The sequence below is a fragment of the Homarus americanus genome, unplaced genomic scaffold, assembly GCF_018991925.1.
Source record: "Homarus americanus isolate GMGI-L3 unplaced genomic scaffold, GMGI_Hamer_2.0 scaffold19318, whole genome shotgun sequence".
NCBI lineage: Eukaryota > Metazoa > Arthropoda > Malacostraca > Decapoda > Nephropidae > Homarus > Homarus americanus.
In genome coordinates this window covers 3,488,331-3,516,076 of record NW_024732238.1, presented here as the reverse complement: position 1 = coordinate 3,516,076, position 27,746 = coordinate 3,488,331, and the positions used below count along the sequence as shown (strand labels likewise).

The 27,746-nt window shown below is 39.2% G+C and overlaps 2 protein-coding genes across 4 annotated transcripts in view; one reads left to right on the top strand and one right to left on the bottom strand.

The window, feature by feature from the left end:
* LOC121868324 overlaps positions 1-17,424 on the top strand; it is a 65,987-nt gene extending 48,563 nt beyond the window's left edge. For both annotated transcript variants that reach the window (XM_042368807.1, XM_042368808.1), the window contains 5 exons: positions 10,474-11,138; positions 12,411-12,586; positions 13,252-13,468; positions 13,872-14,004; positions 17,338-17,424. In XM_042368807.1, coding sequence (XP_042224741.1) covers positions 10,474-11,138; positions 12,411-12,586; positions 13,252-13,468; positions 13,872-14,004; positions 17,338-17,386 — 1,240 coding nt within the window. In that variant the 3' untranslated portion in view covers positions 17,387-17,424. The remainder of the gene's footprint in view (positions 1-10,473; positions 11,139-12,410; positions 12,587-13,251; positions 13,469-13,871; positions 14,005-17,337) is intronic.
* Positions 17,425-17,777: 353 nt separating this feature from the next.
* LOC121868325 (protein lin-52 homolog) lies at positions 17,778-26,678 on the bottom strand. Of its 2 annotated transcripts, none has more exons than XM_042368810.1 (4): positions 25,109-26,678; positions 22,435-22,503; positions 21,705-21,803; positions 17,778-20,935 (listed from the first exon to the last, which is right to left on the bottom strand). In XM_042368810.1, the coding sequence occupies exons 1-4, from the start codon at positions 25,143-25,145 to the stop codon at positions 20,793-20,795; spliced, it is 348 nt and encodes a 115-aa protein (XP_042224744.1). In that variant the 5' UTR covers positions 25,146-26,678; the 3' UTR covers positions 17,778-20,792. The 2 variants fall into 2 exon arrangements, with proteins under 2 accessions (XP_042224744.1, XP_042224745.1); XM_042368811.1 differs by lacking the exon at positions 25,109-26,678 and adding an exon at positions 24,850-25,072.
* Positions 26,679-27,746: the final 1,068 nt, after the last annotated feature.

The window sequence follows — 27,746 nt, the reverse complement described above, 5'->3', positions numbered from 1 at the left end:
GGATCACCCCCCCCCTCCCTCCCCCCAGTGTGCCCCCCACCCCAACACTTAGTTTAAAGCACCGTGGTGTTACCTGACCTCCCCAGCAGGTGATCCCTAGGGCGAGGGGTCCCGCGGACAGTTTGGCTGCTGATGGAGGTAGTGTGGAAGCTCGTCTCTCCTTTAGGTGCTGTTAAGGCTATAGGCGAGTGTGAAAAGTTACCTTCAGAGTTGGGTGAACTTATGAGTGGTCCCTTCATTCCTTCCTTCCTTTCATCGTCCTTCACTCCCCTTCCTTCCTTCCTTCCTTCCTTCCTTCCTTCCTTCCTTCCGTCCTTCATTTCATCGTCTTTCACTCCCCTACCCTTCCTTCTTTCCTTCAGCGTTCTCCACTCCCCTTCCCCATCTCCCTTCCTATTTCATTTCCCCACGTTCCATCTCCCTTCAACTTTACCCACTCATCCTCCACTCCTCACCCCCCACATTTCACTCCCCATTCCCATCCCTTTTCGTCATCTCCCACTCCCCTTCCCTCATCTCCCCGCTTCGACCGTACAAGTGGTAGATATTGATCCACTGGAAGCTGTGTGTGTGGGTTACCGTAGTCCTGGTGAGTGGCAAATGTCAGGGCCTCTACTAATGGTATTCCCTGTGTCTACTCGCGCGCCTCCTTTTCTCTTTCTCCTTTTCTTCTCTCATCATACGCATTCTTCTCGTTTCTTCTTTCTCTTCTCAGTTCCTCCCTTTTCTTTTTCTCCTCTTCCTCCTACTCGCAGCGTTTGTGGGGATACTACAAGTACTTTAAGACTTCTGCAAGTATGCTGAAGGGAAGGTACAGTATAGGGAACCTGGTTAGCTTATTATAGGAAATGAAATCAGGCGACCTTCATCCTGTGTCCTCGACTTGATGTACTGAACGGAACCGTCGGCCAAGTGACGTGTAAAGAGACTTATCGTGTGTCGTAATAGTTGATAATTTACCTTCCCACACATGTTAATTTACAGTACTTTTGTAGATATGTTAATTTACGTTCTCAGGTGTGGGTGTCCCTCTGGGTTCTGTCTATCTTCTATATTTATGAACTGTTCTTATCTGTTCTGATTTTTTGGGGGGTGAGGAAGATGATAGAGATATATTCTATAACCTCAAAGAAGGAAGAGGGGATAATGGTAAGAACACACACACACACACACACACACACACACACACACACAGTATACAAAGTGAGTGTTTCCATATTGATTCACAACACATCGCACTACGCTCACTGTACCTCAAGTCGTCAGAATCTCCCCAGTAACGCTACGATGCTCACTTAATATGTCACTGATGCCTTAATTAGGACACCGAGTGGTAGTATGGTATTGGTGGGGCTCTTCAAGGCTCCTCCATTAACCACCGTAACTGATGACGTGAAAACACTCCCGATTCTGTTTGTAGTTTAATTCTGAATGTATTTTAGTCTCTGGCTTTGTGTTGTAGTGTAAGTCTCCAGTCAGGGAGGAAATTTAGCACACGAGTCCAGAAGAAAATTTTGGTCCTAAATAACACTCACTGACCGAGGGAGGAAAAGGGGGCGGTATATTGAACACATGTGCCAGATGTACGTCCTTGGTCTGGTATTACATCACTGATGCCAACTTCCTCCTCTAAGATGTTAAACATAGATCTTCATCATCTACACTACAGTAAATCGTTCCTCAACTACTGTGAGTTATTCGTCTCCTAGTAACATAAAAAATCATTGGCACGACAACCACCGTATCAATATCGGAGGAATAACAACTTACGGTCGCGTGTACGATGGCGTGGTTTATAGCCACCCAAGGCCTCCTTAGTTTGGAGATTTCATTATACACATCATTAAGACTACGTTAAGCCAGATTTTACAGCCAAATAACACAGTGTAAATTATAAAAGCGTTCCCCTTTCTAGCGAAGGTACACATCAGGAAATTCTCAAATTTATTTTAAAAAATTACACATAACAAATCGCGAAGTTCTCAAATGTGTAACCAAAAAAATACATCACAAATCACTAAGTTCACTAGAGAAGCCACAAGGCGTGAGACGGCTCGCGTGACCATCCCAGGAATTACGGGGAATAAACCCAGCCAAGCGTCTCCAGGCAGATAACTGGGGATCTCCGCGGTGCTTTCGATTCTCAGACGACCATAACGTGGTAGTGGCGAGGAAATGGTGACTATCTGTGGCACCCCGGCCATAAACACGGCACTGAGGGTGGGAGGGGAATGAAGACAGTAGAGGGGGGAGGGGATGGAGAGAGTAGGAAAGGAGATGGAGGGATGGAAATTGGAAGAAGGGATGGGGAGAGGAGAAAGAGAAAAGCACAGATTAAAGAGAAGGAGGGAGGTGGATAGAGAGGTGGGAGAAAAGGAGAAAGGGGCATGAAAGGTGGGGGAATAAATGAGAAAGGGGTATGGAAGGAGGGAGACTATCTTTTACGACACTCGGCACTAGCCACCCATAGTGACGACGAGTGAAAGTAGAACTATGTAGTGTTCGTGTGTGAGCGTGGCGGGACGAGGCACTCAAGGACTTTTAATCGAGAGAAGTTCGTTTCACTGACACAGTAAACAACGATTCTGCTGGAGGAAATACATCGGAAATATTTTGTTTCATTTTGACATGTGAGAATGTTTACTGCTAGCGGGAGGTACGAGACTTTTGGTGTGTGTCAGTGTTAAGAGACCTCTGCCACCGCCGCTTCTCAAGTCAAATCATAAACAAACTTCAAAGAAAGATGAAATGGGAATTTTACGGAAGAGGAACTGGGCAAACCTCTCGACCCCCCTCAACTACCCCCCAGCCCCTCAGTCACCGCCCCTCTTGTTTCTGGAATGCCAAATGTGGTATTGAACAGACCTTTAGAACAATGTGTGTAACAGTTTATGTACGATGATTGTTGCTTAATTAAATTATAATAATAATGAAAATTATAACAAAATATGAATATTATTTTTGTGTAATAGACCCTCTTAAATTTAACCATTTATTTCACTTTTCTTTATTTCTTCAAACTATACACCGTTAGTTTAGTAGATTATCAAAGCTACGAAGAAATCGGCACAAGTTTCGCTTCAACGATTCCCAGATTATGGTGGGCGAAATGTTCAATTTCCCCCCAGGCGGCGCTCACCGACAGATACTGCTAAATCCCGCCATCGCTGACCTCAGACCGACTCTGAAAACCCCGGTCATCTTTGTGATTGGATTAGGTCGAAATCGGATCTTCTTTGTGATTGGTTTAGGTTGAATCGGTTTAGATTGGGTTGTTATGGCTTACGTAATATAATAGTTCAATCAACATGAATTTACTAATTGTTTCATTGTGTTGGGCACTGTATCTCGTAAGTCTTGCGCTATGGTTCTTGGACCCGAGTGTTGTCCATTAAATGCCTCTGCAACTGATCGGTATGTAGCATCTGGCTCCCGGTACTGTACATGATTATTAAAATGATCTAAACGTCATTACAACCACTGATTACCCTGCAATTTAATCGTGGACCATAGATTCGGAATCAGCATGCTCAGGAGTACCTGTACTGAGATTTTCAACAAAATCTAATTTTGGGTAAAAAACGCCATAAAGGTAAGCCTAAGTAATTTTCCGACTGAAACATGCTTTTCTCTCGGAATTGAAATTTAAGGGCTTTAACTAATTAAGTACTTCTAAAATAACACAAATACACCAAAATCACACCTCGGAACCCATAGTTGGCGAGTACAGTACTGTAATTAACATTGAAATATGTCTTTAAACTGATTCTCTCCTTTAGTGTTCATTTGTCTGTCATCTTCGTTGATTTGCTATGATTTCCTCATATGAAACGACCTACTGATTAAAAAAATTAAGATGGGAAAAAAGTAACCAGAGGAAGTTGCTCAAGTAGTGGACACAACCAAAACAAACAGTTAGAGAGAGTTGCATTATTAAATTTATCACAAGTCACTTTGGTGGGTGGTGGCCTTGGTGGCAACATAATGTGTCTGTGTGTGAAGAGAATCAGATGATCAGTTGTACATGGTGAAGGATAAAAGCACACACACACACACACACACACACACACAAAACTGTCTCCAGATCTGCAAGTGGATTAAGTTCTTCGTTTCTACATAAATAAATCGAGTTCAGACTTGAGTGATGGTCTTACTTTAATTAGTGCATTATTATTATTATTATTATTCATATCTCCCTTATATAAGTAAGCTGAAGGAGTGATATTTACATCAAGGGGGGGGAGCAGTACTGTACCTCTTATAGGTTTATAACAAGTGATCTCGGGCACGTTCGTGCCCAGTGAAAGTTTTAACGCTCGTGCTTGGCTAGCGTACAACGAATGAGGGTGCGCCAAGTCCGTAGACTTGCATGGTTAATTAGGATGTGCAAAGTCCGTAGACTTGTATCGTTTTCCATCGTAAATAAGATGGTTAATTAATGCCTTCCTAAAGAAACCATCGACATGGGACCACCAAGCTTAATGAAAAACGATTGTGCCGTTTCGACTGCCCAGAACAGACAGACAGACAGACACATGCCTAGTCCTATAGTATATTAAATAAAGTCAGTCTGGTGTAGGCGGCCGAGAACAGGGGGATGGCGTGCTGGGATATACTAGTCTCTTTATTGTGGCAAGTTGTGGGAAGTCGTCTGCATAGAAATTGGAATAAAAATTGTGGCTGCAATACTGTACTGTACTGTGTCTTGTTTCTTCTTCTGTTTTTTTTTCTTTCTTTCTATACTTCTTGTTAGGGTTGATATCTTCAAGATTGAAACCAGAGATGGGGAAAACACCAGTCAATGCCGAAGGTTTGGTTATGTTATCTTCCGTGGGTTACATTGGATTTGTTTATTCTATATGTTTACCCTACATCTTTATTCATCGAGCTATGGATATCCCAAAACTCTGATGTAGGAATATATATTACCGACATGAAACGTTTATGAACTGAATTTTCAATATGTTTTTATCGACGGCGTAACCTCGGGTCGGTCCACCCGAGCCTACGACCAGTTTCCAGATGTACGGCGTTTTTGTACTGACCGTTCACCACCACAAACTTCCTTGTAGGCTGTTGATACCTGCTGCCCCAGAGTGTTTCCTGTACGTACTGACTTCTCTTGTATGGCTTAGAATAACAAGAAACATTGCGTGTTTGTTCAGGATGATATAATCTCTCTCTCTCTCTCTCTCTCTCTCTCTCTCTCTCTCTCTCTCTTGAAGTCACGGGTATTGGAAGTTTTCACTCTCGCCTGTGATTATGTTGAAGGAACCTCCTGACTTTCTCTTGGGTTTATTTGCACATTGTATCTGGGATTTGCTTTTGTATGTAGATTAGAAACCTGAACTGTATATTATATTACACTTTGCTGTTTGTGTCTGCTTTCTCTCTCTCTCCTTTAGTAACCGTATCAAAATCAAGCATAGGATCAAGTTGTAAGACATTAAAGAAGTTATTTAAACATAGTTCACTCACTAACCACCTGTGTGAACCCTGGTCATATCCCCTCTACCTCACCTGTGACATTTCCGCACTGGAAAACTTGGATGGGAAAAGTCGAGGCGCCCCGTCTGGGTTGCTTCCTGCGGTAGATCGTGGACAGGAAGAGTGTGGCAGGCTTATATGCCCTCTTTCCTCGGGTACTCTTGGACTCTCTCTCACTCACGCCCTCTCATCCTCACACTTAACGCACTCATGCATTCTTTTCGTCTCACTTAACGCTCTCATGCTTTCCTCCACACACTAACACTCACGCACTCTCATCACTAACACACGCACTTGTATAACTTAACTCATTCTTAGTAACGCATGCACTCGTCTCATGATAATGCGCTCTCACTTTAACCCACTCAAATTCCCTCTTGCATTCGCCCTCACAGGTACTCATTCACTCACTCAAGCACTCTCACAGGCACCAATTCACCCCCACAGGCACTCATTCGCTCTCACAGGCACTCATTCGCTCTCACAGGCACTCATTCGCTCTCACAGGCACTCATTCGCTCTCACAGGCACTCATTCACCCTCACAGGCACTCATTCACTTTCACAGGCACTCATTCACTCACAGGCACTCATTCACTCTCATCGGCACTCATTCACCCTCACAGGCACTCATTCACCTTCACAGGCACTCAAGCACTCATTCACTCTCACTGGCACTCATTCAACCTTACAGGCACTCATTCACTCTCACAGGCACTCATTCACCCTCACAGGCACTCATTCACCCTCACAGGCACTCATTCACACTCACAGGTGCCATGGTGAATTAATGTGCTTCATCAACCATGGTTTTTTAAACACATTTCATGGACCAATTTGACAAGCATGTGTGTGTGTGTCGGTCAGCAGATAAACCTAGAGCAGGAACATAATCAATCTCCTGTGGCTTAAACTCGTATGAAAGTTTAACGTTGAGCAGATGCCTAGAGCACACCCAGTATTCCTTAAACACACACACACACACACACACATTGCAGTATTACTTAGTGACACTTTACACTCCCACTCGGTGACCACTGCACTACGGGAGCGAGTTATAATAGATGTGGGCGTTGCTGCGGTGACAGACAGCTGGCTGGTAGAAACTGAGACTGAGAACCATGGAGAGGGAGGGGTTAGGTGTGGGTGTAAATTTAACATGTTCCAGGCGTATACGGGCTTGGTGTCAGTTGATTTGCCCTTGTTTATCATGACATCTGTGGGTATCCATCTCATTACCGAGTTACCTTAGATTGGGTTGTGAAGTGTCTCGTTAAGACGTTATTTTGTTCTGTTTTTGGTAGATTCTATTTTTCTGTTTCATTTTTACTAGGATTTTGCTTTAACTTTTATTGCTAGTCATATATTTTTCGAGGGGTTTGGCTTTCACATATATAATCTGTATTGGAAGTGGTGCCAGCAGACAGTGGCTTTGTGTGAATTGTTGTAATTGTGGTAGAATTAATGGTAGTAATAATAATAATAATTAACGGTTTATTGAAAAAGTTCTAAAAAGTTCTGCAGCCCGAAGGGTGAAAATATACATTGGACATAAAGGACTTATTACATACTGTAGCGTAGGCTGTGTAGGAGATCTCATCACATTAATGCAACAAATGGTGACCCCCGGAGTGACGCACTCACACAGGATGGATGAGAAACGGATCACTCTTCCAGTCTTCAATCACAACATTGAAGATTGGCTAATCCACAGGGAGGCAGCTCTCATCGGCTCAACAGCTACAGACGAACAGAAGTACGTCGCCCTGATATGTTCCTTGCCCACAGAAGTCGCCACACAAGTTTCAGAAGTCATCACTAAGCCCCAGATGACAACAAATTCACATTTCTACTCAACGCTCTCAAACAGGCAAGAACTCCTCTCAACAAGCTTCTCACCACAAGCTCCTTACCACACAGCAACTCCCTAGCACTGCAGTGTACAGGGAGTTCTGCTATAACGCGTGTTTTGATAACGCGAATTTGCTCTAACGCGATTTATGAATTCGGAACAATATTTGTATAACGCGAACGCTTGTTTGCTATAACGCGATTTTTGCTTACTATTTCTCCAATTTTGTGGTATTAACTGTGAATATGGTAAAGAAGAATATCTCCAAAAAGCGCTCTGATGATAGAATTCCCGGTGATTATCGTAAAAGAAAGGATATAACACTTGAAGAGAAGCTCAATGTTATCAACCTCAAAATCACCCTTCTCCCCCATCAAGTTACATTCATATTTTTTCAAGGTAAAGTGTTAAATTTACTGTATGATTTCATTATTAGATATGAATGTAACATTTATTTAGACTGTGCTATCCTTTGTGTTAGGCTAAATACTAAATTTTTTCGATTTCGAGTAATCTGCACCTAACCCTATTTTCTCCATAAGCCCTGTTATTTCTATTACGCGATTTTCTATAACACGATATTTTACAAGAACACAATTATCGCGTTATAGCAGAACTACCTGTACATATAATATATTTTATAGAAAACGCCATTGTGAGTTTCCCTTCTCACCTCCATCCTTAGTGCGAGATCTCATCACATTAACGCAACAATACATTGACATTGGTGGTTTAACAAAAGCCTTCATTAGACAAAGGTAAAGGACCATACAGTGAACATAAAAATCATTGTTTACAGTGGAGGTCACGTATATCATGTGAGCTGAGGTGTTGAACAGCAGACACGTGGTGTACTAACTCCCTCACAGATGGTGTTATGAGGGGCTTGACGTGGTGTAGTAATTCCCTCACAGATGGTGTTATGAGGGACCTGATATGGTGTAGTAATTCCCTCACAGATAGTTTTATGAGGGGCCTGATTTGGTGTAGTAATTCTCTCACGTGGTGTAGTACTAGTAGTTCCCTCACAGATGGTGAAATGAGGAGCCTCACATGATGCTGTAGCAACTCATTCACTACGTGATATCGTAGCATCATGGAGACACCACGTGGTCTGGTGTCACAGGACCTCACTCATTCAAGTGAGTGAGGTGTGAACTCAGGCCTCCCTATCGTGGACGGATTAACCCATAGCTGGTGTTGTTGAGTCTCACGGGCAGTTATCATTGGGTACCTAGGACCTCACTGTGTGAAGGTTAGCTTGGGTATGACTCAGCTGTTACTGTTGAGTTGTTTTTCACTGACTTAAGCACTGTTCACCACTATTCAACACTGGTTCCATTCCTTTCCTAAATGAAATAGTAACTTCTGGCGAGAACTTGTTGATATTCCGGTGGGGAGGAGGGTTCAGGAAAGGGAGTTGGTATGGGCCAACATAACAGTTGACCTGGCTGCTGCCAGAGCAGCGCCAGGTACGTCTTGACCCTCCGGTGGTCAAGGATGAAGTAGTAGACGTGTTGTGTTGGTGGTTATAATTGTACATTATCAGTAGTGTCAGTGTTCATGGTAAAAATGTTGTGCTAGTTTAAATAATTGTGGTGGTAATGCAGTAGTAGAAAGATATTTGTTGCCATAATTGTGGTATACAGTAGTGACGTTATCTACAAGTACAGTATTATTGCCAGCATACTAACAACTACGATACAGAGTATAGTTGCAATAGTTATGATTTTTTGGCCCTTTCAAGATCAAAGGTCAGCAGGGTGGTGTACGAGTGAGGCCCGCAGGGAGTCCCTATAATCACCACTTATAAGCCAACCAGCCATAGCCTCGTCAGGCGGAGCAACACACCCCGCTGGCTGACCTTATTTACCTCCCTCCATAACTCACTAGCAGCCGACGTTACATTGTGTCCTTATGTCTTAGGTTGACAATTTAGTGTTTAAGAATAATTACTATGAGGTCACTTCACTTGATCTTTGGGAATGCCACTTGACATTACAGTACAGTATATTCCTGTTAGGGTGTTTACCGTAACTTACTTTCCACTTAATTAGGAAGTTAAATAATTGTTGTACAACTGTTACTGCACAAAGAAAATGCTTCTTAATCTCATGATAAAAAGAACGTTCTCAAGACATAGATGTAAAATGTTTTTCATGTGTAATTATATAGAAACCAAACAGAAAGCCGTGATGTTATGCGGTGTGATTCAGAAGAGAAGTTACAAATGTTGTACTGAGCAGTATTCTGGATCCGGATTATAAGTCTCATATTATTTGTTTTACCAAAATAGAAATATGGAAACATTGTAACAACCATGTTTTTTACGATATTGGTATGAATGCAAATTAGCAGGTGGCATGAAAAGACAGGTGACTCCAAATCTTGTATGCCAAGATAACTCTTGTGTTCCTCAGTAAATTATAGATATATTTGTTTTTGTCTTCATCATTATTATTACTGAAGCAGCCGTCGCTTGACTGTCTAAGACTCTAAGTCTTATTCATTTTCATTATCAGAGCCATCAACCCTACCATCATCATCTTGTGTTGGCTCTATCATCCATTTATTCTCAGCACTTGTTTCATACACGAGTTGATTATAACATGTAAGAAAGGACACGGATTCATTATCAGAACTGATTACTGTTGTCTTTATTAGGCACAGTTTTAAAGAACTAGTGATATGTCTTTGTCTTTTTCTGTGTGGCAATGACATGCTGTAATGTGCTACTGCACTGATATGTTCTGCACTATAATTCTGAAAGTAAAATGATAACGATTAACACAGGTATCACTAATTGTAACTGAGTCACTAGTTCTCTCATGAGACTGTTGTACAGTATAACACATTTATTTTCTTATTTGTGTTTTTCTTGAATATGCAACAAGATCTCCATGAACATTGCAATACTGTACCTATGAGTCTAGATTAGACTGTATACTCACCAGGTTTAGTATTTTCATGTTAATAAACTTCATTTAATTGACTACATAAAGTGTATCTTTTTATTTTATTAGGCAACATTATTTATGATATCTATTGTCGAGGATAAGTGATATTAATACTTTGTGTTATAATACAACTGATCAGTGTCAGCATGGATAACTGCATCTCCTCACTTACCCACAGGGATGGTCGGTTGCGTGTCGGGGATGAGATTATAAATGTTAACGGAAGGCGGCTACGAGGTGTGACTCTGGAGGAAGCACGTCATATCCTTCGCCACACACCATCTGAGGTTGATGTTGTAGTGGCACGGGAGCCAGACACCCCCGCACACGAGTCCCTCTATTCAGACTTTGACGTGGCATCGATGACGAGTGGACGGGTTGACTCACGAGTGGAGACTCGAGTAGACTCCCGTGTAGATAGCACATATGAAGAGGAAGAGGCATCCTTAGATGTCCGCCACCATGCCTATCATAAGAATTGTCATGAATATGACCACAGGCATGAAGATGATGATTTAGAAGATGATACACTGAACCTACGAGATTTAGGACACCATCTAGAGCCCAGTGACATGCTAGGTGAAGGGCAGTGTTGTCCCCGTGATCTTCCTGACCTGCCTCCTGATCATCGGATTGGTTCTCGGGATCTGCCTGACTTGCCTAATGACCTACACTGCTGCTCTCATGATCTCCCTGGTGACAGTGACCTCCATGTGTGTTCAAGAGAGTCCAGAGGATGTAGGGACATGCGGGATCCTAGGAAACGGCGACGTCTGGACTCTCTCCGAGAGGAAGGTGTAGTCAAAGCTGTCATGGTCCGCACAGTGTCCGACTCTTCATCAGGTAATTATTTAAAAAATTTCATTGTACAGTGAGAGAAAGGTGTTTCTATACCCCCTGTGATATCCCCAGCCAAGATGTGGCAGGGTCGCAACAATAGAGATGAGTGGAGATTCGACTAATGTCTCATGGATCTCACTTTGAGTCATCCCTGTAATTCAAATATGGATATGGAGTCATGCATGATACGTATCTTGACTGAGGATATCACAGGGGATGATAAAAACACCTTTCCTTGACTGTACCACAGAGAGAAGATTATGGTTATACAGTAAACACTTCTTTTTAATATAGCATAGAAAATATATTTGAAATATTAGTAAGTGGAAAAAACTGTAGGTATATTAATAATCATATAGTTTATTATATCTTCCCTTTTATTCATGTTTAAATTCCTCATTTCAGACCCATACACCCCTTAGTACCCTTTACTTTCACTCAACACATAAATATCATTAATGTCAATGCCACATTCAAACTCAGTGCACTTAAAACACACAGACCCTACAACAAGAACCACTAACAGCATTATTCTCTACTAACACGTCATCTGCACCACAGTAATCTATGCTTACTTAAGTTGGACCCCTCAAACCCTGAGACTGAAAACAAAGCCCTTGGCAAAATAACAAGTTGCTTTACCATAATAAATATTAGCCACCTACATTCTGAATAAAGAATTCATCAACTACGAGACCACCTACACTTCAGTGGCACACATGACCACAACACCACATAGCACAGCACTACTTAGGCAAGTTCAGCAATAGCCCACTAAAATCTGCCAACACAACTGTCTGTAAACATACACAACTTAGCAACTTCCCCCATCCATTGTCTATTCAACCAAATGGCATACTGAACACAACTCTACCAGATATTCACTCCTCAGAAACCACATTCCCCAGAAAAATTAAAGTACTCTTACAGTAATACAGTATACTGTATATCTTGCCAGGCTATTTTGTGGTCATCGCCCATCCCCAAACCAATGTCAACAGATTAATGATCCAACTCGCCCAAGATCCATTCTCTTTGTAATACAAGCTGCCCCACATACTAATTCATCAACTTACTACAGTATATGCTTGACATTTACCAGACTTAGACAGTCCTTCAAGGTTACTTTGAATCCATTTGAAGCAGGAGCTACAGCAATAACAGACCCTCACCTTAACCTACCCTTGTGTTGATATCTACCCTTTCCTTTCCCAATATCATCATTCCTAAAACCAATACTAAATTGTGCCTTTAACCTTTTTTTTTTTTATCTAGGATCGCCTCTTCCATCAGGTGAGGATGAACCCAGACGGCTGTTGCCATTGATTGAGGATGGAGTATTTGATGAACGGCCATCTTCACAGGCCTCGCAGGTGTCAGCTAGGACAATAACTTCCATGGCTTCTGTTGCATCCAGCCACGGAACTGGACTTAATACCACATCACGGCAGGTAAGTTTATGGGAGGACAATGTTGGCAACCAAATGAAAAGTCATAGTTTTCTCACATCTCTTTTCAGCAGTGTCCTCACTGCTGTTACAAACAGGTGTGTGTGTGTGTGTGCAATTTTTATACAAACAAGAGGCAGATATGATTCTTCAGTTTTTCTTAAGTTCACAGTCAATGCTGTCATAATATTTTTACAGCATATCGAGAGTCTGTATGAATGATAAGGAAAAAATGATGCCCAGTAGGTCATTTATAATCATAACCAAGAGCTATTTGATGTGCATTGCTATTTTACTGTCCTCTAAACTTGTGTAAAGTTTGATGAGGAGGTCTCTGGTTTCTGTGAAATAAATGACAAGTAAAAGCAGTATGGTCACCAGATGGCTGATTTTGATCAAATCCAAAACTAATGATGTTTATTATCATCATGTTTTCCTCTAATTTTTATTGACTTTAATGAAAATTTCAAAAGCTGTTTTCATGTTGTGAGAAATGAAAGAGTTGAGGACAGGCTGTCAAGGACAGACAGAGAAAGAACAACCCTATTGCTCACTTTGGGGAAACTGGTAGGAAATAATAATACAAAATGCTGTACACTTATTTAATGAAGAATTATTGTCGTAAACCAAGACAGTAAATAGTGTAACTTTCCTTCCTCTATTAACAGAGAACACATCGCTCTTCTTCTACATCAACACTGCCTCGTAGACCCAAGTCACTCAACCTCTCCTTCCATACAGTGGTCTTTGAGAAGGGCCATGGCAAGAAGGGGCTTGGATTCTCTATTGTTGGAGGAAGGGACTCTCCGAAGGGCAATATTGGCATCTTTGTTAAAACTATTTTTCCAAGTGGCCAAGCTGTTGAGGAGGGAACACTAAAGGAGGGTATGTATTTACATTTTACTGTACTGTACTTACTTATTGTTCATCCTACTTGCTTAGGTCGATAAGAATTGATAGTAATCTTGTAAAATATGCAAGGGAGGGCCTGATTCTCCTATTGAAGAAAAACCAAGAGTTAGGTTTGTGAAACTCTCATGCCCCCACTTATGTAAAAATATATCAGAAAGCTTGACAGTTTTTTCAAGTAATTCAAGGATGTTCATAAAAACCCTTCAAAATGTCATAGCTCACTTCTAGTGTCTTCACAAACTTGGTTGGGACAGAAGTACATTTACATGGAAAGACAAGACAAACAGGTACAAATCAGTGTACTTACTGTATACTGTGTGTAGTGGAGGCATAAATATCAATTGATATTTTGTATCGCTGTAATTTTATTTCTCAGGAGATGAGATTTTCGCTGTAAATGGCGAGAGCCTAGCTGGAGCAAGTCATGCCGAGGCAATAGCTATGTTTAAGGCCATCCGCAGTGGAAAAGTGGTGCTTCACGTGGGTCGTCGGACTCCTTCAAAGAAAAGGTAATACCTTAACAGTGCCTTGTTACTTCTGGTTACTCTTCTTAAGTTGGTAAAGGCATTTTCCTTGCCCTTACAACCTTGTAAGATGTATAAGTGGCTGTTATTTAATCATCATTAATTGTATGCATAAGTTCAGTAGAAGGGTGTAGCTAGAGTAGACAGTAGTTTCATTGTTGCAAGAGACCTGCCTAACCTAATACCTATCGACGTGCCATATAAATCCTATTTATTGGAAAGTTATTGTCAGTCATCCTGTACAGTACAGTATTTGATTTTTTTTCTTTATGCCTAAATATTTCATAGCTTAGAAATGTTTTGATAAAAATGCTGCATCTTGAATAAGGTTGTAGAGCAGGGGTCCACAACCTTAATGTAGTAACTGACCACTTTATAAGCAAGATTTCAGAAATTGGTCAAACCCATTGTACAGGTAACTCGCGTTTGATTTAAGAGTTTTTGGAATAAAGCGATTGTTCAATTAATACCAAAATATAATTTACGCACACCTATTTTTGAAATAACGCACTCAAGACAGTTTAAGTTTGCCGCGCGTATGCGCCTGGCAGTGGAGTCACGTGTGATGCCTGGTGAGGTGCTTGTAAGTTATTACTATAAAGTCGGCCATATCAACATCAACGATTTTAATATTATTATTAATAATAATAATTATTATAATGTAATAATAAAGATTATTACTACTAATGATGAAAATAATGAAGTACAGGAGTGTATTCTGTACAACAACTGTGACGACGTCCAGCAAGCTTCCCGTGTATCGCTTTCTCAGTTCACACCAGCTCTACTTTTTCTCTGTGCTCTCATTTGCATTGTGTGTTTATCACATACCTTTTTAGTGTTGAAAGCTGTTTTCCCTATTGAGCATGCCTGGAAAACGTCCATCTGCCTCCTCTGGGGTGCTTAAAGCTAAAAAGGACTTGCAGTGTTTACAACTAGACAGATATCAACAGATGTCTACCAATGTCAGTGGCCCTCAAAGTGCTGCCAGCGTGTTTATGGCCACCGCGGACAAACACTTCCGTTCGTCCACAACAACAGATATCAACAGATGTCCACCATTCGCTACTATAAGCAAGACGCTCCCCTGGCTTGACACAACCAGTCTCCCTGCTTACCCTTTCCCACTGACTTAGTAGAAAAATTTGAAGTAGCAAAACGTCTAGACAAACTGAAGTTAACTCGCTCCACCACCTCCATTGACTTACTAATGAAACACTACAAGGAGTTCTCCCTGGAACTAGCTAAACTACTCTGCTTCATCATCAATGCTTCCCTCAGCCAAGCAAGATGCCCAGCTGACTGGAAGACCTCATATGTGTCACCCATGCCCAACTCAACCAGCCCAGAATCCTTAAATGAGGTACGACCCATTGCCATCACCACAATACCCAGCTTAATCTGTGAAAGTTTCGTGTTTGACTGGGTTTATGCTGATATTGCAGGCGCCATGTATCTTCAGCAATTGGGCAATATGAAAACTTCCTCCACCACTGTCTTGTCAGCTTTCTCGACTATATATACCGCCATCTGGAAAAGCAAAAAACGTCTGTGGCTGTCGCCTTCTTTGACTTCACCAAAGCATTTAACCTAGTCGACCACAATTTAATAAAAAAAAAGCTATCGACCTTGGGTTTCGAAGAAGTCTTATACCATGGCTTACAGACTTCCTCAGTGACAGATACCAAGCCGTACGCTTCCGAGGGGCTGTCTCCACTTTTCGGTCATTCACCTGTGGTGTCCACCAAGATGGGACCTCTCTGCTTCCTTATGCTTATCAATGATGCCCTAAGAGAAACCTCTGCTCGCTGAAAATATGTCGACAACTCCACCATTGAGATCAGTGTCAACAACTCGGCTTCCGACTATACAGCCCTCCAGGATTTATTGAACAGTCTCCAAATTGGGCTACCAACAACCACGTCACCATCAACCATACCAAGACCATGGTTATGTACATCAACCTCTCCTCTGACGTTGTCCCACCTCCTACCTTTACTTTGAGCCCCAACACGCTCAAGGATGTGGACTCCACTAAGCTCCTCGGTATCACTATAGATAACAAACTAAATTGGAAAGCACATGTCAGTAAAGTTGTCAAATCCTCCAGTTTTCGTCTCCACCTCCTCCGCCGACTCAAGTCCCTCGGAGTTCCTATGCCCTAGCTCCTCAATGTTTACCCGTACTCAACATTCATACTTCCAAGCTCACCTATGCCTTCCCTGCCTGGTCTTCCTCCTTAAATGCCACACAATGCAAACACCTAGAAAAAGTGCAAATGAGGGCTCTCTCTGACCATTACCACAACCTCCTCTGCAAATTTGGTGAGAAGCTTCTGCACCATCCTCGACACGGACTCCTACTTCCACCCAAGATAACTCGTCTGCAAATTGCTGTTCGACACCACAACCATATCCAGCCCATACGAGCACTAACTGATCGTTATAAGAACAAGCCCAGTCCCAACCATTGTAAAATTTATCAACAACTTGTAATCAACCAGTGTATTCACTCAGTCAATTTTACCTTTTTTGCACTGTCACTATGTTGAAATGCCCTGTAGTTTGAGCTTCTCCCCACCTAGATATTATATATCATATTTGTATCACTTGTTTCTTGTATATTATTTGTCAATCAAGAGACCCATTCCCCAATTATGCATCTGTGTATTTTCAGACTTCCGGCTGCCATGCTCTTTCAATAAATCGTTAATTATTATAAATTTGCCAGTAAAATAACACCAAGACTATATAGCCTTGTTGTCATTTTACTGATAAACTTGTGTGTTTTAGGCACCCAAGACTATAGTCTTGGTGACATTTTAGGCATCCAAGACTATAGCCTTGGTGTGATTTTACAGGCAAATTTGTGTGTTTTAGGCACTCTACTATAGTCTGTCTTGGTGTGACTTTACTGGCAAATTTGTGTTTTAGGCACCCAAGATTATAGTCATGGTATAATTTTTAGGCACCCAAGACTATATAGTCTTGGTGTCATTTTACTGGTAAATTTGTGTGGTTACAACACACAAATATGCCAGTAAAATGACTCGGACTATAGTCTTGGGTTTGTAAAACACACAAATTTCCCTGTAAAATTACACTAAAATTATAGTCTTGGGTACCTAAAACACACAAATTTGCCAGTAAAATGTCATAAGGACTATAGTCTTCTTGCCTAACACACAAATTTACCAGTAAAATGACACCCAAGATTATAGTCTTCGTGTTAATTTAGGCACCTGAATTGTCCCAAAAAATTAAAATTTACCAATATTTTGGTTGTTCTAATTTGCACTAACTGAAATTTCTCTTTCAGAGCACACAAAACTAAATCATTTGATGATTTAGATAAGTTTGAAGAGTAAAAATGCCAGCAGTGAATCCATAAGCTGTACAAAGTGAAGAAAAGAAAACATCATCAACCCAACATGAAGGATGTCATTAATACATGTATTTATATTTCATGGAAAAACTTTGGCATAAATGATGTTGCACATACCTTTACTTTTAGTGGGTTTACCCAGACATGCAATAAACCAAAGACATTAAACAGGTAAACTTAATCTTGTTGGATATTACTGCAGAAAGAAAGAAATGTGTATAATTATGTTAACAGCCATGGTTTGTAGATATTATTGTCTCCGCTAAAGAATGTGTTCAGAGATATATTTACTTTTTATGTTGAAGGTTGTTCTGTTGTAGATTGGATTTTCAAATTGACATACTCGATATGTATAAGCATTGAGTCACAAACAATTAAAACTGCATATTTTATTTAGTAGTATCTTAGCTTGTCTTCATAATTTGTACCATGTAGGATAATTATGCATCCTGTTTTACAGGCTACAGTCATCAAGACATTACGACAACCAGCCAACTAATATTTACATCTACTATTAATGTACATTCTAGGATCGGCACTACTTGTCATCTATGTTGTATATACTGTACTATGTATCTATCATTTACAAAACATGTAGAAATGTGATATATAAAAATTTTAATCCCTGCAACTGCACATTGTATGGGCAATAAACAGCTTTAACAAAATGAGTTTCACTACCTAAACAGTAAACAAGATTGAGCAAAACTATACACTGTTATTTATGCACACTGAACCCTCAATAATTCATGCTAATTCAGTAGGTTTTGGTGCTGATGAAATTCTGAGGTAAATTTTGGCGTGTAGGCAATTGCCGTATTCATAATTATGAATGCTAAAATTAGGTTCACCAACTTGAGCAGTGTCAATAAGTACTTAAATTTAACTTTTTAACAATACAAAAACTTTATAAATCATGGCTGAAACAACAACCCATTTCCCTTGGTGAATATTTTGGCCGAAAACACCTCTTCTTTTGAATTGGAAAACTACGTGTTTAACTAATTTGATATGGGACAGCACATCCAGAGTAACAGGTAAGCACCATAAAGAAATTTTAGATGGCAAATAATTTGGGTTAGAAAATTAAAGAAATTATTCCAAGAACAATTAGGGAAAGAAATTACCAAATTTTTAACGTTTTTAACCCCAGGTTCTTAATCAGCATGACAAAAAGTACGTACAATATACACTATAGTATAGAGATTCTGAAAAAAAAAAAAAATCTGGAGACTGACATTGGCACAGAGGTCGTACAGTATTTACTTTATCTAACAGAGGGGCAGCGGTGATGGACCAGGGTGTAGCAGAACTATTTGTTGGTTAGACTTTCTGTAGTGTAAATAGTTTTATTCCCTCAATTTACGTTCACCAAGTAGAAATTGCGTCAAAATGTTCTGGTGTATGAAGACGTGGAAGTCCCTCTGTAGTATACTCCAGAACATTTTGTCGCAGTCCCCACTTGGCTGACTTTACATGTTCTTCACTTCACTCTTCAGCAAAAAGATATAAGTGAGATGAATTTTGGCATCATACCAAAACGGGTGTGAAATTCAGTACGCTATTGTACTTCAGCAAGGCCAAAGCTCCTAACAAACCAAAATATTGAGGGTTTAGTGTATAAAAAATTCACCAGTCAAATAAAAATACATATACTGTAATAAGCACATCAAAGATCATCTGTATCATAAATGGTAAATTTTACATTCAAAATATGATATGCTCCTTAAGCATCTTTCAAAAAAATACATTGCTATTACCTCAAGTGTGTCGAGCCCTAGACAGCAATGTTTGAACACTGGCCAGTGCTGTTTAACCAATTTTGACATCTACAGCATGTACGTTAAATGAAATACAAATTTTTACCTGTAGTAAAATTTCTTGATTTTTTCAATTGCTTATATCGCCCACTCCTTTTCTAATGCAAAAAAGATTTAGTAGCATTTCAACCTGTGAATGTATGCCTTCATTACTGAACTATATATCACCGGTGAATAAAGTCATTCTGCACACAACAGCGTAAAAATTGGCCAAAAGGAACACACAGGATACTAACATGGGAGTGCACAGCTTGAGCTAAATACAACCCTCAATGTTCACAGCAACACTTAATGTACTGCAGGTCTAAATTCTGCACATAAAGACAAGCTACAGCCCAGGAGTCAGATCATGATAAAAAAAAAAAAAAAAAATCATAGGTTCTGGAAAAGAAAACTAAGCATAGGCAGTCCCCGGCATACGACAGGGATATACGTTTCTGAATCCTAATCGTAAGTTGATTTGTTCATAAGTCAGAATAGTGTTAATTCCATAGTTTAGATTAAAGCAAAACCCTGCCCATATAAAACAATAATATCCCATACATAACAAATAATGTAAATACTGTTAATAAAGTGATGCTAAACAATATAGAATAATAAAATACTTTTTGCAATGAATGTATTGGGATCCCATTCCTATGTGTGGATGATCACAAGTCGGACGATCGTAACTCGGGGACTGCCTGTACAGTGTATGAATAAAGCTAAATCTTTGCATGTCCTTTGGGCTTAACCAGTACGTCCTTGGTCCTACTTGAAGCTTGACTACCTACTCAATGCCAAACTAATATCATATCACATGATACCACTGTATAATTTAAAAAAATAATGTTAATGGAACTAAAGCTTGTTTGTTTTTCTTTTTTTACAGAAAAAAATATTCGTCTTTAAGGTAATCTTCCTTTGTTAATGTAAAATTAATTAAGAAAATACACTACAGTATTACGAATAATTTAAGTACAGATACGACAAAATGCTGTTAATTCTAAAATATGAGATTATTTACTGTACTTTAAAACACTATCACTGATCAGTATCCTATGACAAGTTAATGTTGATAAAATGGCTTATATATGTTACTTTTTATGGTATATACAAACAACACTTTACAAAATTATTATCCTTTGTCACTGATATTAAATATTTAAGCACAGATTTGAATATTAATGTATATCTGAACTTGACTTCAATATTAATACAATATCACTTTTTCTCACTGAGGATACAGTACTATATCTTTTATGTACTGTATAGTTCATATTATCACATCTAGAACTCATTACTGTACAGTACTACAAACATTATGTTTAACTTAATCATAAAAAAATACCAAGTAAACCTCATAAAACTGGGATCTACAAAGCCTATAAAACTTTATAATTCCTTTTGATTAATTCCCTCTTATGTGCCTACACAGTAAAAAATGCCTTTTTAGACATAGTGGAAAGCACTATGGCATTCAAGCAGCAAGGCAAATTATAAAGAGAAATTAAATTTCAATTTTTTTTCTTCTATTATTTCATTAGTTAAGACTTGCTCTATTTTTCCTTACACTACCTTTTGACTGAGTCACTTCTCTTTCCTGTTGTTGAGGATGTGGAGGTACTTGCCACGGGTCATTTCCTTGGCTTCTTCCAGGCCCAGCTGGTATGCTACATTCTGAAGTTTCTTGACCTCTTCAATTATTTCCAAAGCTGTAAGCAGCCGGAATTCTGTTGGAAAAAAGGACACTTTAAGATGCAGAATAAAAATAAAAATATGAAAACTTCAATAGAGATTTCAAATATCAAATTCTCCCTTGCAAGATAAAATTTTGTTGTCAAAGACATATGGTATACTGTACTTAAAATGTAATTTAAATATTTGCATGCAATTAATGCACTGGTCTTAGTTTGCCATGATGACATTAAAATGGGAGACATTAAGGTCTGTCCATATCCTTCAGATGATCTTTTCTTCAGCCAAGCCTAATTCTGTTACATTTCTCCATATCTTAATGGAATCCTTGCTATCTTTTCATTTTCCCAGTTGCTACTTTCTGCTCTACTTGTGCACCTCTGATGCCTTAAGAATTTTTCCTCCTAGAAGGGATTAACTCTACACATTTAAAAGATGAAGATTATAGAAACAGTTGAAGCAACTGCCCCAAAATTTCACAGCTGGTTTTGCTTTTACATACAGTATACAATCACTTCTTGGTTGCAGTGAGAATTAAGAACTTCCAGAATGGATAAGGATTTCCTCAGAAAATTTACATAGATGGAAAGCAGAAGAAAAAGGAAAACTGAAAAGGAATGGATAAAAAAAAACACTTAAATACAGTATACTAAACAAGTGTATATCAGGGAAAAGAAAGTCATATAACAAATCAACAAAACTTACTGCAGCATAAACTTACCCATAATAAATAAATAAAAATATATCACAAAAACTCTATCAACTGCACCACCCCTATAGCTACAGTCCTAAAACCATACTCACGGTAAAGGAGGTTGTAATCTGGTTCCTCAAGGTCCAAATTCTGTGGGTCTGGGCTAAGTTGTGGGGACATCACAGGGGCAAACTCGTACACTCCTGGAACTAATACAGAACTGTTACTTATTACAAACTTCACACAACTGATGCCTGATCACTAAAAGCACAGTACAATACCTGTACTAATTGGTAATGTGTGTACTGTATTTTTGTTACAAATTTTACACGAGTGAAAAAGTAAAAGTTGGTAAGGACTGCATTACAGGCCTGGCAGCCCATTAAAGTATAGACACACCCCTATTATTAAAAGAAGAACCAGTATCTCCCCTTTGAATCTTCAGCATGTTGAACGATATTCCACCTCCCCATCCATGGGGTATGAAACAAATTGACTTGCACCATAGCCAATAATATACTATGGAAGTTCAGGATAAAAACTAATGTACAATATGTTAAAAAACAGTAACCCCCCTACTCCCTTAAACAATAAAACTAAAACCCAAGATATAAAATTGTTCACAATACTGTATTCTGAGGACATGGTTCTTATATGCGATCAAGTAATTTATCAAACATCAAGGAAGAACCTTATCACCTGCATCACCCAGCTCTGTTAAGATCACTCTTTCACAACAATAACTTTCTGTGCTGTCCAGCCTACAACATCTGGCCCAGTTTGACCAGCACTTATAACCATTTCTTGATCACCCTTTATAAATGACACCAAGTTACTTACTCTGTTCTGGCCACAAATCCGGACTGGAGCGGTCAAGTTTTTCAAGGCTCAGCAAAGACGGCTCCATATCTGCAAATGACATAAAATGATTCAGTAGTGCTCTCGGACCTCAACTTCTATGATCTTTCCAGAATGTAGATAAACATAAATATATACTGTAGAGATGTGCCATTATACTGTCATACATAAATATTGTACTCATGCAGGGTGGTGAACTAATGTACTGTACTTAAGAATGTATGATAAGAAGTTGGTCAAGTAAAATTCACACTTGATTCAACCACCTGCAGAAAACCTGAGTTAGCTAAAAAAAATATTATTCTTTCAACATTTTTCATAAAAATACATGAATTTTCACTAGCTATCCACATTCAAAGGAATGAAACCTACTGGGAATAATTATGACATCGGACGACACCGTGAACAGATTAAAGAATTTAACAAAGGGTTATTTTCTATTTCTCATTACATACAGAAAAAACCTTTGGCTATGAACATAAATAATAGTTACTAAATATTGAAAAAAACAGGTTGCAGTATCACTGACAACTGTGAAGCTTATCCACAGTTCACTGACCTCATTGTACCTGTATAGCTACTATATCATCATAACCTGAAGTACAGTACTGTACTGTACTGTACAGTAAATGTACTGCATTAATTTCTTTAGGTATCAGACTCACGGGAATACAAGGTACTTTAGGGAAATATTCTATAAGTATCATAAAACTTGTACTTGACTTCATGAATAGAAAGAAGTGGGTGATGGTATTGCAAATTTCCTACTTTTGGCTTTCCAATGTTTTAATTTTCAACACTACTCTCTGATGTCTGGATGCTATCTGAGAAGCCACTGTTAATTGTTTATATATGCACTAAAAGACATAGAATGTGTCATAGATATTAACACTTCCATTTAACAAAAAAGAAACCTGCAACAGCTTAAATTATACTAAAATATAGCTAGGATTTATGGCAAATTTCTATTATTATTAGGTTGATGATTTTGCCTCAGTAATGTTTTCATACCTAAACAGCTTATTCTCTTACAGTGTGTGATGGGAACTAGGTAGTCAGCTCATTCAAGGAGGGAGTTACTCATTATGATTATTCTTTTTCATCTTACAAGTGTTATGTTATGTTTGTATTATATTTGTTTGTGATATGTATTGTTGTAGGTTATATAGTACAGTATATTGTTGTATTGTAAATTATGTATTATTTGTGTCAATGTTTACATCCTTGTAAACAACCTGGCAACTCTGTGAGGTTAGTTGGTAGGTCTACCAGCAACTGTGACTCACTCATTCACTCCCCTGGCTTCCTGGCATGCTGACCAGCTGTGCCCTGTGCTACTGAGTGGTCACCTCACAGCTAAGTTTACTTTGTATATATGGATTAGGATTATAATTATAATGTATAGTGTGATAGGTAACACTTATTCCATGTGCTAATTGTAAGATGAGAGGTTCTGGTCTTTTTGTTGTTTCTCAGTTGTAGTTGATGTACTTTCATTTTCACATTTGTGTATATAGTGTAAATATGTTTTAATACTTAATACGTATATCATGGCAGTTTCTAGTGTACAAGTATTACAAATATTCCCGTTCCCCGTTTATCTTCCCTGTGTTTTCATGTTGTGAAACATTACAATAACCCCTGGACATGAATGTCCCATAACAAGTGACAAATAATTTATTGTACATTGATAACACAAAACAAACCTACCTGAACCTGACCTAACTTCCTAGGATTGGAAAGTTTTATTTTATCTATTTCAGTAGGCTGGTTAGGGTCAGTTTTCTATATACTGTATATATATGGCAATGGATATTTTGCCGTGACCGGTAAGTTCCTACTGATGCTATTTTACCGTGAGTGCGCAATACAAAATAGAAGATACCGTAACTGTAATATATCAGGATAGGTTAGGACTTGAGAGTAGGTTAAGTTTGGTTAGGTAGGTTTGATTGGATCACTTTTTGAATAGGATATAATATAATGTACAGTAACAATACAATACATTATCTGATAGTGTAGGAACATCCCAGATGCACCACATGTAAATTAAGTAGAATGAATGTTAAACTTTAATACAAATGAAAATGATTGCTAGCCATCGTGATTCTAATATTCGATAAAATGATCGTTTAGATCATTTGGGAGATCAGAATCAGCCAAAACACATCATAAACCATCAGAAAATCACAGTTCCAACCTAACCTACCAGACCTAACCTAAACCTCTCTGACAGTGGTAACTTAAAATCCTAAAATTAGCTGGATGACCGAAACTGTTATATCTAAAATTTTACTATTGGTTCTTATTGATCTTGTATATTAACTGATATACACAACCACTTAATAGTTCACGAAAACGTAAGATGTTAGTTTAGGTTTAAGTCGGTTGGGGTACCTCACATATAGAGTACACAATGCACTAGGCCCCGTTGTGGGTGGATGACCTGTGCCCCGTTAGAGAGCTGCTGTACGTGTAGCACTTCCATTAGTAGAAATATAATGACCGTCCAGCTGTAGACGGCCATGAGACAGTGTTACGTCTCTAAACAAGGACATGTTCGTGTACACTCAACACTAATACCTTACAATTTCCAAATGAAATTCTATCTTATTACTTTAACTTGAATTATATAAATATATAACTTAGGAATCACCTTGAGCTTGAAAATTCCCTCCCTCCGCCGACGCCATGTTGTTTGTTTACGTCTATGTCATGCCCTAGCTGTCACCGTGTGTCATGTCATGTGTGGACTGTTTAGTAGAATAGAAGTCAAATTACCATATAAGTATAAGAGCTGAAGCTAATAAAATCACTAATTGAGATATAATCAGCAAAAATTCAATCTTCACACAACTAGAATTGTACACTATATTAGTCCAAACGTTTTCTTTGATGGTTACAGGAATAACTATTCCAGATACATTTATTAGATGTAGTGTTTGTCTGTGGCAAGTGACTTACACGTCTTTCATGATCATGATTTAACTAAATACTAATATATGTAATATGATTTTTAGGACTTATCATAGGTGAATCTCTTACAATCCCAAGACTGATGTACAGTACATTGTCTTGTACTGTAACACGAAAAATAACCCTCTTAACCCCATACCAAGATGCTGAATGTGAAGTATCTGAAACCAGTACATGTACACGTGTCCTACACAGCGAGATCACTAACGTCGGGACTTGAAAATACTTAATGTAAAATATATTTTATACGACCATGGCCGTCGTATGTCCAGGTTGTCGCAAGTCGAATATGTCGTAAGTCGCGGAGAAACTGTGTGTGTATATATATACTAAAATTTAACTGGAAGGGTATAGGATTCAGGGAAGTGTCCTAGTGTGGATCAGAGACTTTCTCTAGGATTGCAGTGTGTGGTGATTAATGGCACGAAATGGTCATGTGTACCCGTGACAAGCAGGATACCACAGGGCAGTGTACTGGGCCCATTGTTGTTTGTTTGCTTCATAAAGGGTATGCCAGAAGCTATACATTCCTCTATACAAATGTTTGTGGATGTCAAGTTATTTAGGAAAATTAAGAACCAACCGGACTGTAAAGAGCTGCAGAAAGATCTCAAAGCTTCAAGCATGATCGAAGAAATGGCTGCTAAGATTCAATGTCACGAAGTGTAAGAGGATGCACCTGGGACCTACCAATGGTAAGGAGGCGTATCATATGGCCCAAAGGGACGAAGAATCTGCATTAATTGAGACTGAATGTGAAAAGGACTGAAGTTCTCGGGCCATTGAGAGAAGGTGAACCAAGCAACTAAATTATTAGGTTTTAAAAGGTCGGTCGTTCAGATATCTAAACGGTTAGGCCCCTTGTAACAATCTTCATGAGCGAGGTACTCCCCCCCCCCTGGGGATCTGTCACCCCATTTGGTCCTCGAGATATACTAGGGACTGTCAGTTGATTGAAAATGTCCAAAGGACCACCACCAAACTGGTGCCGGCACTTTGGCACCTCCGCTACACAGATTAGAGTACGTACCTGCAATTGCCGAGCTTGTACTACAGATGGTCAGGGGGGGGGACCTAATTGAAGTGTATAAACATCACAAAGAGCACTACTCAGTCGAGTAATCTTACCTGGAGCTGACAGATATTTGCCCCACAAAGGATCACAGCTCAAAGTTGAAACTGCAAGTCCAGAAAACTGAGAGGGCTAATTTTTTTGGAGTGAAAGTTGTGAACTCTTGGAACAACCTGCCAGAGTGTTGTGATGGCACCGAGTGTGAGCTGTTTCAAGAACAGACTTGACAAGCACTGGAGAAGGTTGATACATTCAGGAGCCAGTGCATGCCCAGTACTTGCCAACAGTGCGTAACAGAGACGTGACAGACACCCAAGCAGCTAATGAGCCGATTGGTGGTGAAGAGGATAAAAGTGAAAGTATAGAAAGAGAACCATGTACATTCATGAAAAGGGTCAAGATACTGACTGACTAGATGTGTATACAGTATGTGACCAATTTTTGCTTCGTTTCAATTTTTTTACATTATTAATATTGAAACAGTTTATTTAGCCAGAAAAATACAGACAGAGTGCATAATATTAACAATATTGACATGGCTGAGCCAATTCTGAGCCTAAGACAACAAGAGGATTTTCTCATTACAGAGGTCCCCGACTTACGAACGCCCACCGATACAAACGGGGTTAAACTTGAGATTTTCAGTATTTGATTTACTTGTCAACTTATTTGTTACTTTCATTTACTGTATTTTGTCATTCTATTTCTTCTTTGGTCTTAATTAAGTGATTTTAGATGTATAAGGACTTAGGCTATGATAGTGTTATTTTAAACATTGTTTTGTACGTACGGTAAGCACATAGCATGTGTTCTGACTTGCGTACATACAAATCCGACTTAAGAATGGCCTCAGGAACGGAACCCGTTTGTAACCCGGGGACCTCCAGTACTATTAATAAGAGTACTATAATGTAGCAATTGGAAATTAATTTCCAATTGTCTTGATCTAGGAACAAGCTATTCAGACCTCCATTAAACTTGGAATTACATGGATCTAAGTTTACTGCAGTGAATCAAAGTAAATTTAGAGAAATTTTAATAACCAATCCACGACTATTGGATGATTGGCAAACAGGAAAGTAGGGTTTGGTACACCGCTTTGAAGAAACGGAAGAGGGACCGACTTTCTTTTCAACATTTTTGGAACAGATGCATCAAAGACAACCCAGTGTTGTTACTTGGGTGATCTTGGATGTTACTGTCCTTTAAATGATGGTAAAATATGTGATATGGTGTGCAGAGAAAA

Coding starts and splice junctions, on each gene's coding strand:
- LOC121868325 (XM_042368810.1), bottom strand. CDS start 25,145: ATGGCGTCGGCGGAGGGAGGGAATTTTCAAGCTCAAG. Junction 21,804..22,434: donor GGATTTGTGGCCAGAACAGA/GTAAGTAACTTG, acceptor GTTCTGTATTAG/TTCCAGGAGTGTACGAGTTT. Junction 20,936..21,704: donor AGATTACAACCTCCTTTACC/GTGAGTATGGTT, acceptor TTTTTCCAACAG/AATTCCGGCTGCTTACAGCT.